The sequence below is a fragment of the Babylonia areolata genome, chromosome 29, assembly GCF_041734735.1.
Source record: "Babylonia areolata isolate BAREFJ2019XMU chromosome 29, ASM4173473v1, whole genome shotgun sequence".
Classification (NCBI taxonomy): domain Eukaryota; kingdom Metazoa; phylum Mollusca; class Gastropoda; order Neogastropoda; family Buccinidae; genus Babylonia; species Babylonia areolata.
The window spans coordinates 4,287,991-4,304,049 of NC_134904.1; the positions used below are offsets into that span (position 1 = coordinate 4,287,991).

The 16,059-nt window shown below is 41.2% G+C and overlaps 2 protein-coding genes across 2 annotated transcripts; one reads left to right on the plus strand and one right to left on the minus strand.

The window, feature by feature from the left end:
* Window positions 1-333: 333 nt before the first annotated feature.
* LOC143302354 (uncharacterized) lies at window positions 334-5,236 on the plus strand (the record flags this gene model as incomplete). The annotated part of the gene is made up of 1 exon (XM_076616996.1): window positions 334-5,236. A coding segment is annotated over one exon (852 nt), but the record flags the coding sequence as incomplete, so codon positions are not given.
* A 6,153-nt stretch (window positions 5,237-11,389) lies between these two features.
* On the minus strand, window positions 11,390-15,838 carry LOC143274917 (DNA oxidative demethylase ALKBH2-like). The gene is made up of 3 exons (XM_076578904.1): window positions 15,439-15,838; window positions 13,685-13,827; window positions 11,390-12,459 (listed from the first exon to the last, which is right to left on the minus strand). Exons 1-3 carry the CDS (start codon window positions 15,754-15,756, stop codon window positions 12,132-12,134), a joined length of 789 nt encoding a protein of 262 aa, XP_076435019.1. The 5' UTR covers window positions 15,757-15,838; the 3' UTR covers window positions 11,390-12,131.
* Between the last annotated feature and the right edge of the window lie 221 nt (window positions 15,839-16,059).

A 16,059-nucleotide genomic window follows, 5' to 3' on the forward strand; every position in this document is an offset into this window, starting at 1 on the left:
AGCCGGCGTTTATAGAGGCGGCGGGTTTCGGGAAATCGCACGCGCGAGAGAAAGAGAGAGAGTGAGTGTGTGTGTGTAACTTTAACTCCATTTTACTTACATGAAGCGTCCCAAATCCAATAAAAATTCATTATTGCCCAATGGACAGGTTCCCAATAAAATATCTTTTCGCAAAAAAAAAGACGATTTGGGGAGGGGGTGGGGTGTACGGGCACAAGAGTTTTACAATAAAATTAAAAGCAGAAACACACACACACCAATCAATCTAACACATATTGATATACCTGTGCTTCATGAATTTGACGATAAATCCGGTTAATGTAACATTTGTGTGTATGTGTGTGTGTGCTTGCAGACGCAGTGTTGCGGAAAAAGTGGAAGAACTTGCGGGATTACTTTGGAACAGAATACTCGAAGAGACCTGTAGCTCGTTCCGGGGACGGTGCTGATGATCCACCTTCAACATCCAAATGGCAGTACTTCAATCGGTTACTCTTCCTCAAAGACATAGTAGCACCGAGAAAAAGTTCTGGATCTCTGGGCAGTCTTGTCAACAGTGACATTGAAACAGCCAGTGAAGCCGCTGTTGACTCCCTTCACTGCAGCCTCCAGGACCTGGACCCAATAAGTTCTGTTGAAAGCGTCGATCCAGAACTTGCAAGCCACGACGCCACCGATACCCCTGATGGTACGGTGTCTGGCACTACCAGCCACAGTCTTCCGACACCACAGGAAACCCCAACACCCCAACGCAGCAGAGGCAAAAAGAGAAAGGGAGATTCGCTCAATCATTATGAAAAACTACTTGAGCTGGAGCAGCAAAAAATCAAATTACTTGCAGATCGAAACACAGTTGATGATACCAAGGATGATGACTTTCTCTTTTTAAAGTCTCTTCTTCCCTACATCAAAAGAATCCCGGATGAAAGGAAGATGTCTTTTCGCAGCAGAGTTCAATTGCTAGTTGAGGAATACGCCTACGGAATGGCCACCAACCCTCCAGGAAATCGTCACAGCAATGAACACTATCAACGGCGATCATCAACAACACCACCTCAACAAGCCAACAGCACATACACTTCCAGTCCACCAGTGGAAACTTACCAGTCAGGGTATGACAGCAGCAATCCCGTTTGGCCAGCAGAAAGCTACCGGTCATATGATGGCACCATTTCCAAGTGGTGAAAGCAATCTCATCTATTCCATTGTTTTCTAACATTAGCATATAGTCTATCATCTGTAATTATCATCCATGTCATATTATTGTTTTGGATAAACATCTCTTGTTACTAGAAATCTAGTATTTTCATGACAGCAGAAGTTCCAAGTGGTGAAAGCAATCTCATCTATTCCATTGTTTTCTAACATAAGCATATAGTCTATCATCTGTAATTATCATCCATGTCATATTATTGTTTTGGATAAACATCTCTTGTTACTAGAAATCTAGTTGGTTTTTTTTATGACAGCAGCAATTTCACGTGGTGAAACCAATCTCATCTATTCCACTGTTTTCTAACATAAGCATTGGTCTAACTGTAACTATCACCTATCTCATGTAATTTTTGCTTATTCTTTAATGTCAATAATAAGTTCAGAAAAATTAAGCAGCCCATCACTTACCTCAATGTGACCACCAGCCGTTCCTCAGGGAAGATCGGTTTGTGCCATTTGCACCATGTCTTCTTGAACTTGCCTTCAACCTTCTCCAAAATGTAGTCAAATGTACTTTGAGTCATAGGCTACGTGTGTAGGCATAGAATCTAGCTGGATGAGCCTTCAATTGTTGGAAGAGGTGATGGTATTCACCGTCAGATGATCTGCTTTTGTTTATTTCATGAACGCTGATTGTCCTCCTTCTTTCAATGTCGGGTAACAGAAACTTTGTGAAACTGCTGTCTAACAATAAAAAGTCATCAAGAAAAGAAGCCATTTTGTCTGTTTGCTACTGCAAGGCCTGGACTGCATGTGAAGTGTGTGTTGTCTCGTCTCGTCTGGCTTTTTCCCGCTTTTGCTATAAACACCAACCGCGCGAGTGATTAGGCGCGGGTTTTCTAGCGCGAGTAACCAGCTCGCGGCAACCCGCTACCCGCTGTCTCTATAAACGTAGCCTAAGGGGTTTCAATGCCTCTGACTACTTTTTGTGAGTTTGCTCAGTGTTGTATGAAGTGAACATGCCCTCTGTGGCATTACCTGGCTTGACAAATCTCACACTCTGTCTAAAGGAATTCAATGCCTCTGACAACTTAAAGTGGGTTTGTTCAGCGCTGTATGAAGGGAATGAGAACGGTACCAGGAGGCCTTTTGTGGCATCACCTGGCTTGACAAATCTCACACTCTGTCTAAAGGAATTCAATGCCTCTGACTACTTTTTGTGAGTTTGTTCAGTGTTGTATGAAGTGAACATGCCCTCTGTGGCATCACCTGGCTTGACAAATCTCACACTCTGTCTAAAGGAATTCCATGCCTCTGACAACTTAAAGTGGGTTTGTTCAGCGCTGTATGAAGGTAATGAGAACGGTACCAGGAGGCCTTTTGTGGCATCACCTGGCTTGACAAATCTCACACTCTGTCTAAAGGAATTCAATGCCTCTGACAACTTAAAGTGGGTTTGTTCAGCGCTGTATGAAGGGAATGAGAACAGTACCAGGAGGCCTTTTGTGGCATCACCTGGCTTGACAAATCTCACACTCTGTCTATGAGGTTTCAGTGTCAGTGACTACTTCAAGTGGGTTTGTTCAGTGCTGACATACACTATTACAGTGGTGACTCAGCACTACAACAGAATACCAAGAGCGGAAGGTGAGAGATGCATCATCAACCCTCCAGCAGAAATCCATCAGTACAGGATAATTCTGGTCTTGAAAGCAATGACAGGGAATAGCTTGCATTTCAAGTTCTATGTTTCGCATTTTTGTCTGCACTTTAATTTATATGGATTCTACAATGAAAAGGAATCAGCAGAAATCTACACTGGAAAAACCTGAAAAACCATTACATTCAAGGACCCTGCATCACTGTCGAGGAGTAGCTCGTCCCATTTCAGGGTCGATGTTTGTTCCTTCAGTATCTTCCTAAGCCAAACAGATATGGTCTGAAAATCTTCTAGGTGGCAGAGATTGAAAAAAAAACTACCCACTCACTGCTGAGACATACCTTGGTAAACCTCTTGGTTCCCATCAACAGGTGAATCTGGGGTGAAGCATAGCAAACAAACTCTCAATGTCCTGCACACACGACAAAATATTACCTCTGATAACTTTTTCACCGACATGGTATTGTCAAGATGACTCTCTTGAAGAATGGCCTTACTTTCGTTGACACAGTCAGAAACTGACTCACTGAAGCAAAAAGCAGGGCGTTATCTGCATAGTTCCTCTTTTGTATTCCAGGACAAAACAACCCTTGTCAATTACCACACAAAGACCAACAAAAATGTCGTTGTCTTGAGCACGATGCATCAGGACAGCACTGCAGACCCAGTAGCAAGGAAGAAGCAAGACATAATCAGGTTTTACAATGCCACCAAAGCGGCGGTTGATGTAATGGATAAGATGGCACATGCCTATTCAACAAAGAGGGTAACCGAGCGGTGGCCAATTGTCATATTTTTCAGTTCAATGGACCTCAGCACCATCGCCGCAAGAGTCATCTGAAAGAAGAAATTTCAGAAAACAGTCCCATCCTGACACAAGACTTCAATTTACCAGCACAGTCAAGGGCAACAACAGTGAAGACTAAAGCGAACATGGCATTACCTGGCTTGAGAAATCTCACACTCTATCTTGAGGGTTTCAATGCTTTTGACCACTATGAGTGGGTTTGTTCAGTGCTGTTTGAACAGAACGAGAATGGTCCCAGGAAGAGGAGCACTGGACAACATATGGAATCAAAGGGCCACCTGGATACTTAGGAAAAAATCTTGTTTTTATTACATTTCCAGTTCAATTTCATTTGATAAAGCCCAGTCAACCACAAAGGGCCATTTCAGGACTGAACATTCACACAAAATCAAGAACACCACCAGTGAAGGATGAAGTGAACATACATTCTGTGGCATCACCTGGCTTGAGAAATCTCACACTCTATGGGGTTTCAATGCCTCTGACTACTTTTAGTGAGTTTGTTCAATGTTGTATGAAGTGAACATGCCCTCTGTGGCATCACCTGGCTTGACAAATCTCACACTCTGTTTAAAGGAATTCAATGCCTCTGATAACTTTGAGTGGGTTTGTTCAGCGCTGTATGAAGGGAATGAGAACAGTACCAGGAGGCCTTTTGTGGCATCACCTGGCTTGACAAATCTCACACTCTAGTTTAAAGGAATTCAATGCCTCTGATAACTTTGAGTGGGTTTGTTCAGCGCTGTATGAAGGGAATGAGAACGGTACCAGGAGGCTTTTTGTGGCATCACCTGGCTTGACAAATCTCACACTCTGTCTATGAGGATTTCAATGCTTTTGACCACTATGAGTGGGTTTGTTCAGTGCTGTATGAACAGAACAAGAATAGTCCCAGGAAGAGGAGCACTGGACATCATCATCCACTACAACAATGGTTAGTCTACAGTGCAATAACAGACCAAGAGTGGAAGGCAAGAGATGTGTCATCAACCTCTCCAACAGAAATCCATTCCAAGAACTGTTGGTTCCAGGCTCACAAACACACTTTTCTGAAGTTTTTGCGGGACATAGTGGCTGCAGTGAAGAAACTAGCTTGCCCTGGTCACAGTCTTTTGTGAGCACTACCAGGAGGTCAACAATGATACAGGAGATACAGTGTGGAGGTGGGGTTCTGTGGAACATCGTCATGCATAGCTGGCTGGAGACGTCTGCCTGGTTGGGAAAGCAGGAAAATCAATTGGACACTATGGAACCAAGAGGCCGCCTGGATACTTTGGAAAAATTCTTGTTATTACTTTTCCAGTTCACTTTCATTTGATAAAGCCCAGTCAGCCACAAAGGTCCATTTCTGGGCTGAACATTCACATAAAATCAAGAACACCACCAGTGAAGGCTGAAGTGAACATGCATTCTGTGGCATCACCTGGCTTGACAAATCTCACACTCTGTATAAAGAAATTCAATGCCTCTGACTACTTTTAGTGAGTCTGTTCAGCGGAGGAGCAGTGGGCAACATACGTCCACAACTACAATGGTTAGGGTGCGGCCACATGAACAGCAGTTGAGCTGCGCTGTAGCCACGCTGCGGAAATAGTAATAGGGGTTATTGTTGGAGTGGCCACACAATTCGCTACCACGAGCCCACGGTTTTTTTTTCACTTTAACTTTAGTTTAAGGCAGCCACTCCCCAGGACCTCAAGCAATGACTTTGTGAGGATGTGGCACCACCTCTGAGCCATGTCCTACACGTACAGAGCCATACGTAGCAAATCTGCTACACTTCAAAAATAGTCTTGAGTAGAGCAAACTAAAGGCAGCATCAACAAGGGAGACAACTGCAGTCTGGCACAAGAGGCTGAACCTTGCCAGAGTTATATTCCTTTCTCCTGCAGCTGGTGCCAGAAAGTGTGACATCACTTCCTCTTTGATGGTTCCACGTGGTTGCCAGCTGCTGAAACTGCTCCAGACAAAATCCATCCTGAACTGACTGAAAGTAAGTCCAGCTTCCTTTCTAAACAAGTTATTTTATGAAGAAACAAAGGCAACTAACATATTATATAGTCATAGTTTCATATTCTTTCATATTTTTGTAAGATTGGAATGCTAAAGATTGGTGTAGCACATATGCTACAACGGGCACTGCCTGCTTTGCCATGTAGCATTTGTGATACAATGGGCTTTAGTGTCAGTGAACTTTATCACATGCATAACTGTTGGTGTTCTTCAGCATTTTATTATACAAAATTTGTGCATTATTTTAATTAAACCACAGTTTGTTTCTGCAGAGATGAACATGTTTTTTAATTGTAGCGATAATTATGAGAGTTCTCAATGCTCAAAGTATTTTTTTATGTCTACAGATGTCAACCAATGCTCCTATACAAGACATACTTGATGCTGTTGGCCTCGATGACAGTGAGTTTGAGCTATCCTCAGAGGATGAATATGTTCCCTCCAGAGAAGAACTCAGAGAACTGGAAGAAGAATCAGATGATGAAGAGCCCATTACACCTACCAGGAAGACGAACAGGAAGAGGAAAAGGAAAACAGCTGACTGGGATGATGAGGATGATATTCCTTTGGCAGCTATGCGTCGGGATGAAAACAACCATGGCTATTGGGAAGATGAAGACGACATGCCACTGGCTACTTTCATGCTAGAAGAGGCAAATGGAGGAGATCCAGATTTGGAAGATGCTCTTCAAAAACCCATCTGGACTGACATGCCTTTCCAGGAACCTGACTGTACATTCACAGGTGATCTTGAACAGCCTCCTGAAGATGGAATTCTGAAGACACCTTATGCATACTTCAGAGAACTCATCACTGATGAGATGTTGGAGAATGCTGAGATACAAACAAACATATACTCCATCCAAAAAGAAGGGATCACGGTCAAGACGACCAACAAAAAGAAACTGAGGTCTTCATTGGGATGTATCTTCATATGGGTCTTGTTCAGGCCTATTCTGTGCGGGCATACTGGGAATCAGCAACACGCTATGCTCCTGTTGCTGATGCAATGACCAGAGAAAAGTTCAAAAAACTTGCCAGCACATTACACTTTGCAGACAACCTGCAGGTAAGAGAAGAGAAAATGGGTGACAAGCTCTGGAAGATCCGCCCTTGGATGGATGGGTTACAAAGAGCTTTGGACAAGATACCTCCTGAAGAGCACAACTCGGTCGACGAAATAATGGTACCCTTCAAAGGCCGCTTATCGTTAAAACAATACATGCAAAAGAAGCCCCACAAATGGGGTTTCAAAATGTGGGGTAGGTGCGGCAGTTCTGGAATTTTATACCAGTTTGATGTCTACCAAGGTTCATCCACAAAGAAATCAAATGAACACAATCCGCATGGGATTAGTGGTGAGGTTGTTCTCCAAATGACTTCAAAGTTGCCAGAAGGCATGAACTACAAGATCTTCGGTGACAATTTCTTTACAAATCTGCCTCTTGTGAAGACCTTGAAGGAAAAGTCCATGCTGTACATGGGCACAGTGCGCACAAACAGGCTAAAGGGATGTCAGCTCAAGAGTGAGAAGGAACTGAAAAAAGAGGGAAGAGGCTCACAAGACACAAAGGTTGAGGTCAACTCAAACACTGTAGCTGTCCGCTGGTTTGACAACAGAACTGTTGACCTCATCTCATCATACAAAGGCACTGAACCACAAGCAGACGTTCGCCGCTGGAACAAGAAGGAGAAGGAGTACATTACAGTCAAATGCCCTGCCGTTGTACAAGAATACAGTAAGTTCATGGGTGGGGTGGATCTCCTTGACGGTCTGACAGCTCTGTACAAATATCCCATGAAATCACGCAGATGGTACATGTACATTTTCCTGCATACTGTCTCCTTCACTGTCATCAATGCCTGGCTTTGGTACAAGCGACATTGTCAGCTGCTCCATACAAAGCCCATGAAACTGTCCATGTTCCAGTCAGAGGTAGCTGAAGCCCTTGTGAACTACAAGCGCCAGGTTGGACGCCCATCTGCTGCATCACCACCACCCCCTATCCCATCTCGAATCGTCCAGAGAAAACCAGTATCTGACGTCCGATACGACGGAGCCGATCACCTTCCAACCTGGGGAACAAGGGGCCGTTGCAAAAACAAGGAATGCAAAGGCTTTACCTTTGTGAAATGCGCCAAATGCAACATCTTCCTGTGTCTGAACAAGGACAGGAATTGCTTCTGGGACTTTCACAAGAAATGAGCAAGAAAAGAAGCAAATTTCCACTGAATCAAATGCATGCTTGATCTGAAACCATGACTTTTGCATGTTAAATCTGCACAGATAATACACTTTGATTCTGTTTGCTTTGTTTTTGCATGACTACATGGAACCAATAAACAAAAGGAAAATTGAATGAAAAGAAATTTTTTCCCTTCTTGTTGAAAAAAATAGACCAAAAAAAAAAAAAAAAAAAAAGATCAAAATAAATAGATAATGTCTACCAAGAAATACTGTTTGAGTTTGTATGATTATTTTCATTACCATGGCATGCTATTTTTTTTTCTATACTCACTTTTCATGACTTTTTCAATTTTTTAATAATTATATTTCTAACTATACCTTGCTCCCCATCAAAACAGTCTGAAAATAGTGCAAACTTGTAAGAGTTAAGTTTTTTGTGGGACACAGATGTTTGCTTGCCCTGGTCACACAGTACTGACAGATACATGAGACAAGGTGTGGAGGTGGGGTCCTATGGAACATGAAGTCATGCATAGTTGGCTGGAAACATCTGCCTGGCAAAGAGGGCAGGAAAATCAATACAAATAGGACACAATAGAAATCAGAAGGACAGCAACTGGATACTACTGAAAAATCGTGTGTTTTTTTTTGTTTTGTTTTCACTTTTCTGGAGCACTTTGATTTGTATACAGCCCAGCCGACTGACTACAAACGGCCATTTCAGGGCTGAACATTCACACAAAATTAAGACCACTGCCAGTGAAGGCTGAGGTGAACATGCATTCTGTGGCATCACCTGGCTTGACAAATCTCACACTCTGCCTTTGGGGTTTCAATGCCTCTTGACAACTTTGAGTGGGTTGTTCAGTGTAGTATGGAGGGAGCGAGAACAGTCCCAGGAGGAGGAGCAGTGGACAACAGACATCCACTACTACAATGGTTACTCAGCAGTGTACCAAATGACCAAGAGCGGAAGGTGAGAGAAGCGTCATCAACCCCTCCAGTAGAAATTTATCTTTTACGGGAACTGTTGGTTCCAGGCACACATATACACTTCACTGAAGTTTTTGTTCAAGACACACGGGTTGCCATGAAGAAACTAGCTTGCCCTGGCTGGAGACATTTGCTGGTTAGGAATGAAGGAAAATCAATAGGACACTATGGAAATCAAAAGGGCCATGACTGGATAATAAAGTACAGGAAAAAAACAAACAAAAAAAACCACTTACTTTTCTAGTGCACTTTTATTTGCTTACAGCCAAGTCAACCACAAATTTGCCATTTCAGGGCTGAACATTCACTCAAAATCAAAACCACCACCAGAGAAGGCTGAAGCGAACATGCATTCTGTGGCATCACCTGGCTTGACAAATCTCACACTGTCTTCAGGGTTTCAATGCTTCTGACTACTTTTCATGGATTTGTTCAGCGGAGGAGCAGAGGGCAACATACATCCACAACTACAATGGTTGGTCTGCGGAGCACTAAAAGACCAAAAGCTGAAGGTGAGGAAGATGCATCATCAACTCCAGAAGGAAAAAATCTGTTACGGGAACTTTTGGTTCCAAGCTTACAATATCCACTCCAGATCACTCTCAGCCTCATTTGGTTGCACTGCACATTCACAGAGTCCTGTGCAGCGTATTCCTTGGATTCCTATTTTCTTCAGCGCTGTCTCCCACAATAGGACGCCTAAAATTGAGACCTGCCATTTTTAAAACGCCACTTCACTTCAAAACTTAAAATATCCATATTTTCCGAACTACTGCATTTATTGACACGCGGTTTTGGTGGTTGTGTTTTTTCAGCCGAGGTAGAAACACTAGAAAAAACGGACATCACGTTCTTCACAAGATGCGAGTTCCTGTAAACAGCCACTCCCACATTTGCGGCAAGTTTTAGTTTTCCAGCCGGCGCTCGATGTCACGGCACTGCCAGGTTTTTACCTGGCGCTGGCAGGATCTCCATACTAAAGAGGGTTTAAGCTCTCCAGTCTGACCTTCCTATTTCCCCCATCATCTTTTCAATGCAAAATGACAGTTTCAGCAGTTCCAGCTGACACTGTAGTTTTCTGCATGGACTCTGAAGAAAACTACACTTCAAGACAAGAAGATGCTCCTCCAGAGTTCCACTGGAACAACATTTCAGACAGCTATTCACCCAGTTGTTGAGATGCACAAATGCTCAGAGCACAAATTAGAGTGATGGTACACACTATCATAATGGTAAGCAACATTCCTGACCAAATCTTTCAAGAAAGATATCCCATTCCAAGAAGATTTATCATATTGTCTGAACAGTGTGTAGGCTATAAGTATAACGCATTAGTGTGTTAAGCGAGTGTTCAACAGTCCGGCTAAAACACTGGAGTGGTGAATCGAGTGAGTACAGTTGTTCCCTACATTTTTTTTCTTTTCTCTCTCTTTTTTTAAGTATTTTCTCAAAGTGACCACTTTCTGTATGTATGATGGTGTTACAATTAAGAAAATGAATGCAAGGAAAGAATTATCATGACGTGCGTGGTTAGCAAAGTCTTGGTACGATGACGTAGGGCTGATAGGAAAACACGTCATTGAAAGGTCATTGCTATAGGAACCGCATCATAAAACGGCGTTGAGTCGATCAGCGATTTCAATGAGCGAACGACGCTTCAGCCCAGACAGCAGGGAAAAACGGTTTCTTCACTGCTCGCAGCGAAGTCCAGAATATTTCAAGTCATCAACCGAGCGACTGATAATTCTACCTGCCAGAAGGAAAGGCTTATGGGCGCGTGGGTATGGACAGGGCAGAAAAGTTGAAGGAAGTTCGATTCGTGGAATGCGGGGCCGGGGTGCAGTCAAGAGTTTGTTAATTGGAAAGTTCTAGATTAGAACACAAGTGTGTGTTGAAGTTTAGTACCCAGTGTTAGATTAGAAGAAAAGGGACAGTAATATTGAGTGTTCGTATGAGATTTTCATCGATGGAAAATTGATGTCCAATAGAAAAGAGAACCTTGGAACAAACCTGTGAGTTGGAAGCTAGTTCGTATATTGTTTTTTTTTCATTTGAGAATTAAAACTTTGTCTTCGTTTGAACTTTAAGAACTGGTGTACTTATGGTTACTGTGGATGAAGCGTCTGACACTTAAAAATCAACGAACCTGGAAGATTTGTTATTACATTGCTACATCTGCCTGTCAGCTTTGTTGAGTAGTGTGTTAATAGCTTATCTTCCCATTATTCAAGTTACTCTTCGTAACAGATGGTATTAGCACTGGTTAAAGAGATTTCTTTACTCAGTCAGTGGAAGCGAATACTCAAAATCATACTGAGTCATAGCAATGTGTACTGCATGAAACTTTCAGAACTGATGCATCAGTTATTATGTAAAGGATGCATTCTTTTTAAAGGAAAGGATTTAACAAATCATTCCCAAACAAAAAAAAAACTTTTAGTAATTGCCAAAGAATGTTGAAAAAAAAAACCAAACCTGAACAACCATAAAAAAGCTTTCACTCTTGGGTTAGGGGAGAGAAAGACAGGCAGACAGAAAAACAGAGACAAAGACCAAGTAAAAATGTAACCCAGGCAGAGGCAGTTTCAGTTTCAAGGATGTGTCAAAGCGTGCTTACTGATCCATATACACTACATCACATATGCATGAAAAAGAGGAAAAGGGAGAAGAAAAAAAAAAACAAGGGCCTGAGCCAGAAACAGCACACAGATCAAGCTTCTAGACAGCAGTCACAGTCACTCAGTCAGGGACACCTACACCTAACTAGCCACATCTACTTTCGTTTTCTCCCTTCTCAGGGGTAGTTGTCAGCAGAGGACAAGAGAATCAGACCCCTGCCAGAGTCTGCACCAGTGAGTCATGGCATAGTATGTGTAATCAAACATCAAGCTGAAGCAAACTTAGCCCTGCATTTACACCTACACTTGTCTCTTAAAAGCTTACAACACATTGCACAGTTTATCGTCTAGAACGTCAAGTTGATGCAAACATGTCCATGTCATTTACACCTACTCTTTAGTCAATACGGACTTACATACTTCTGTCTCCACTGGATTACATACTGATAGTTCATATCCTTTTGAAACATACCAGCACTTCCGTCTTCACTGGCTCACATACTGCATGGTTCATATTCCTAAACATACACTTCTCTCTCAACTTGCTTACACACTACATGGTTCATATTCCTAAACATACAGGTCTGCATTTCTGTCTCAACACACATACACATTGCATGCTTCATATTCCTAGACTTAACTATACTTCTGTCTTAACACACATACACATTGCATCCTTCGTATTCCTAAACATACCTACAATTCTGTCTTCAATGGCTTACACATCGCAGGGTTCATCTTCCTGAACGTCAGGTTGACACGAACCTGGCCCAGTCGTTTACGCTGCGGCAAAGCGTGGTACCAGTACTGATTGGTTGGTGCCTTCATCAGCAGCAGGCCCCCGTGCTCCAGGACAAGGCTGACCCGCTCCACCGTGCGTGTGGCGTTCTTGCCACGGGAGTCCTGGTGCTTGAAGTAGAAGTCACGGGGTTGGCCGAAGGAGAGGGATGCGATGGGGCAGTCAGGGGACAGGTCCTTCTCATCATCCTTGTGCTCCCCCATGTAGTCGCACCCATCCTTGTATCTGGTTAATTCCGTCAGCACACAAAAGGTAAAATTTAAAAAAATTAATAAAAAAAAACAAAAAACCATAGGTATGTCAATGATTTTTTAGTAATCTTTCAAATCCAGTCTGAAGACCCACCATTTCCCCTCCTGATCAATTCTCAACACTTCATCCCTTTCCAGTATGAAATAAAATGACTATTTGTGAGTCATGTAAGTTCTGATAGTTTCACAATTTGTTGGTTGTATTTTTGATTGTGTACTATTTACGGTTGTATGCTATAACTTGTGTGCATGCGTGCACATGTCATGTGCTTGTGTGTATTGTGGGGGTGTAGGTGTGTGTGGGGTGGGAAAGGGGGGGGGGGGGGTGAATAATTGTTGATGATGTTTGGTATCTTGTGTTCAATTTTTCCTTTTTGATATTTACATGTGTTCTATTTGTAAACACCTGGGGCTTATTTTCAAGATTAGGCATAAATCTCATAATAATCATAATAACAGTTATCACATCATGATCATCACATTTTTATACTTTCGAACTGACATTCGTGACAAGCATTGCATACACAATGTTGGAAAAATGCTTATATGTGGTGGGGACTCTTTTTCTTCCCCACTTCAAGTGGACAAAAGGCCTTATCAGGCCTACACGCCTTGATATGATATGATAGTGGTGGTGGTGGTCGTAGTAGTAGTAATTTACATGATTCAATTTCTTGCATATAATATATATATCACTTTTCATTATTATCTTTAATTATTTAATTATTTACTTTATTGCTATATATATATAATAATATTGATAATATCAACAGAAAAATGTAGTATTACTTGACACCAGTCTCTGCAAACAATACACTTTCAAACACATCTACTAATGATTAACACAGTAAAAAATATACTGGTATTCCCCTCCCACCCAAGGGGAAAAAAGACCAACAGAGGATTTAATTCTTAATAGTACTTTCTAACTTCTCTAAGCGCATTACAATAACACGTCACTCAGACACAAAGCACACAAACATGCGCACACAAACACACATGCATGCTCGCACACACACACAAACATAAATGCCAGAAAGAAACAGATGTTGAACCATGGAATACAGATGTACAGAATGGAGTGCCTTATTAACTTAATTATGTACCAACACCCTGAATACCAAACTCGATCCATGGAATACAGATACAGAATGGAGTGCCTTAATTACATACGAACACCAAGAATACTGAAAACTCACCGGTTGACCAGCACAAAGTTGAAGTGGACTCCAGTCAGGCTGGTGAGGATGTCCCTGATTCGGGTCAGTGAAGGAATCCAGGGCCGGGCTGGCACCGTGTTTCCTGAGAACGTGTAGGTCAGCCCCTCCTCCCCATAGGCAGTCTGCATACAATGTGTATACATCAATATCATATGATGGGTAGAAAGCAGTCCAGTCAATGCAACTTTTTTTTTCTTTCTTTTTTTTTCTCTTTCTTTAAACACATCAATCCTCTTTAAACCTTTAAACACAGACAGATCGGATACTCTGATGATGAATAAGCCAAACTTCTTTTTTTTTCTTTTTTTTTTTTTTGTCAAGCCTGAATTTCATCATCGACGTTTAAAAAAACATTGATTACAAAACAAATACAACAGAATGAAAATCTCTATTTTATTTAGCGTTTATTTTATTCTTTTTTTTTTTTTTTAAAGGTTAAAAAAAAAAAAAAGCACAATAAAAATACCCCTTAATAATAATATTCACATTCTCAAGATTTCCCTCCCAGTCCCCCTCTTTTAAACTATCTACTTTCAGTTTCCATTGTATAATACAGCACGGGTCAGTCAGGTAAGTTGATCTCATACTTCATTAGTTCATAATAATATATTTGTAAGCTATCATTTAGTATCTAGTGATCAACTCATCAAGGCCAAAATCTGGAAAATATAGCAAGGCCAGTAGCATCCTCCATGGTTACAATAGAATTATAGATTTTACCTTGTTTTAAAAGGTACAGAAAAAACTGAAAAATCAAAATCTGATCATGTTCCCGCCCACCTACAGCGGTCAAGTTTATATCAGTGTGATCAGTATGATTTATTCTATTTTATCGTGAAAAGAACGGCTTTGTTGCAGACATTTTGACAATTTTTGACTCACTTGTGTAAACAAAGTGAGTCTATGTTTTAACCCGGTGTTCGGTTGTCTGTGTGTGTGTGTGTGTGTGTGTGTGGTAAACTTTAACATTGACATTTTCTCTGCAAATACTTTGTCAGTTGACACCAAATTAGGCATAAAAATAGGAAAAATTCAGTTCTTTCCAGTCATCTTGTTTAAAACAATATTGCACCTCTGGGATGGGCACAAAAAAAAAAAAAAAATGAAGCCTAATTATACGCAAACTGCATTTACTGTTATGTTTATATTTTTTGTATTCTCTAAACTTGGCACTTTGATCTGATATTCTGACCCAACAACAAGAGCAGTCATTATTATAATTTTTTGTTCAAACAGGAACTTCTTTTGGTAAGCATGGATTTTTTATTTATTTTGCAAACATTTTGGTGCAATAGTAAAAAAAAAAAAAAGGGAAATTACTCTGTAATTAATGCTTGGGGACTTAATTCGCTTTAAACTGATCTTTCTCATCTTAAAAAACATTACATTTTTAAATTATGCACAGTACATAAAAAGCTTGGATTTTTTTTTTTTTTTTTTTTTTTTCAGTGTACCACAAGTGAGTCTTGAAGGCCTTACCTCTCTTGTTGTATTTGTCCTGGACTAAAAGGAAGAAGAAGAAGAATGACGACGATCTTGCCTGTTTTGTGTTCGCTTTAAACTGATCTTTCTCATCTTAAACATTACATTTTGAAATTATGCACAATACATAAAAAGCTTCGTTTTTTTTTGTTTTGTTTTTTTCCAGTGTATCACAAGTGAGTCTTGAGGGCCTTGCCTCTCTTGATGTATCTGTCCTGGACTAAAAGGAAGAAGAAGAATGACGACCTTGCCTGTTTTCGTGGAATGTCGACCCATTTGCCGAACATCATTACTCTGGCGAGCTGGCCTGTGTTGTAAGTGACTGACTTCTCCAAATCCTGTAAGATGCTGTCTGCTTCACTTTTTGTAAATAGCCTGACATAATCAAGATCCAGATTTTCCGCTCTGATTTCCTTCCAGGCCAGTGATCCAGCACGCGAAATGCCGCCATTTACTGTAACTGCTGAGGAGACGGAAGCTTGTTTCGCCGATTTCGCTTGATTTTCGCCTTCTGAATCTTGATCACGGCATTTCCTCTTCAGCCGATTAACAAATCTATCAAGCGACATTTTGTGAGCATTTGAGAACACAAGAAATGCTGATGTTTTGCATAATATGCGTTTATCTCTACACCTCGGCGCGGAATGTCGTCTGGTAACAATTCAGGGATACAAGGGAGCGCAGTCTGAGCAAACCGTACAGTGTTCCAAGCCATGTACGTAAATACAGCAAAAACATCTATACCAGGAAGCCACAACTGCTTTTTTTCTTTCTTTCTTTTTTTCCCCCCATTTTTGGTGTTTGTTGTTGTTGTTTTTTGTTGTTGTTTTTTTGTTGTTTTTTGTTTGTTTTTGTTTGTGTTTTTTGTTTTT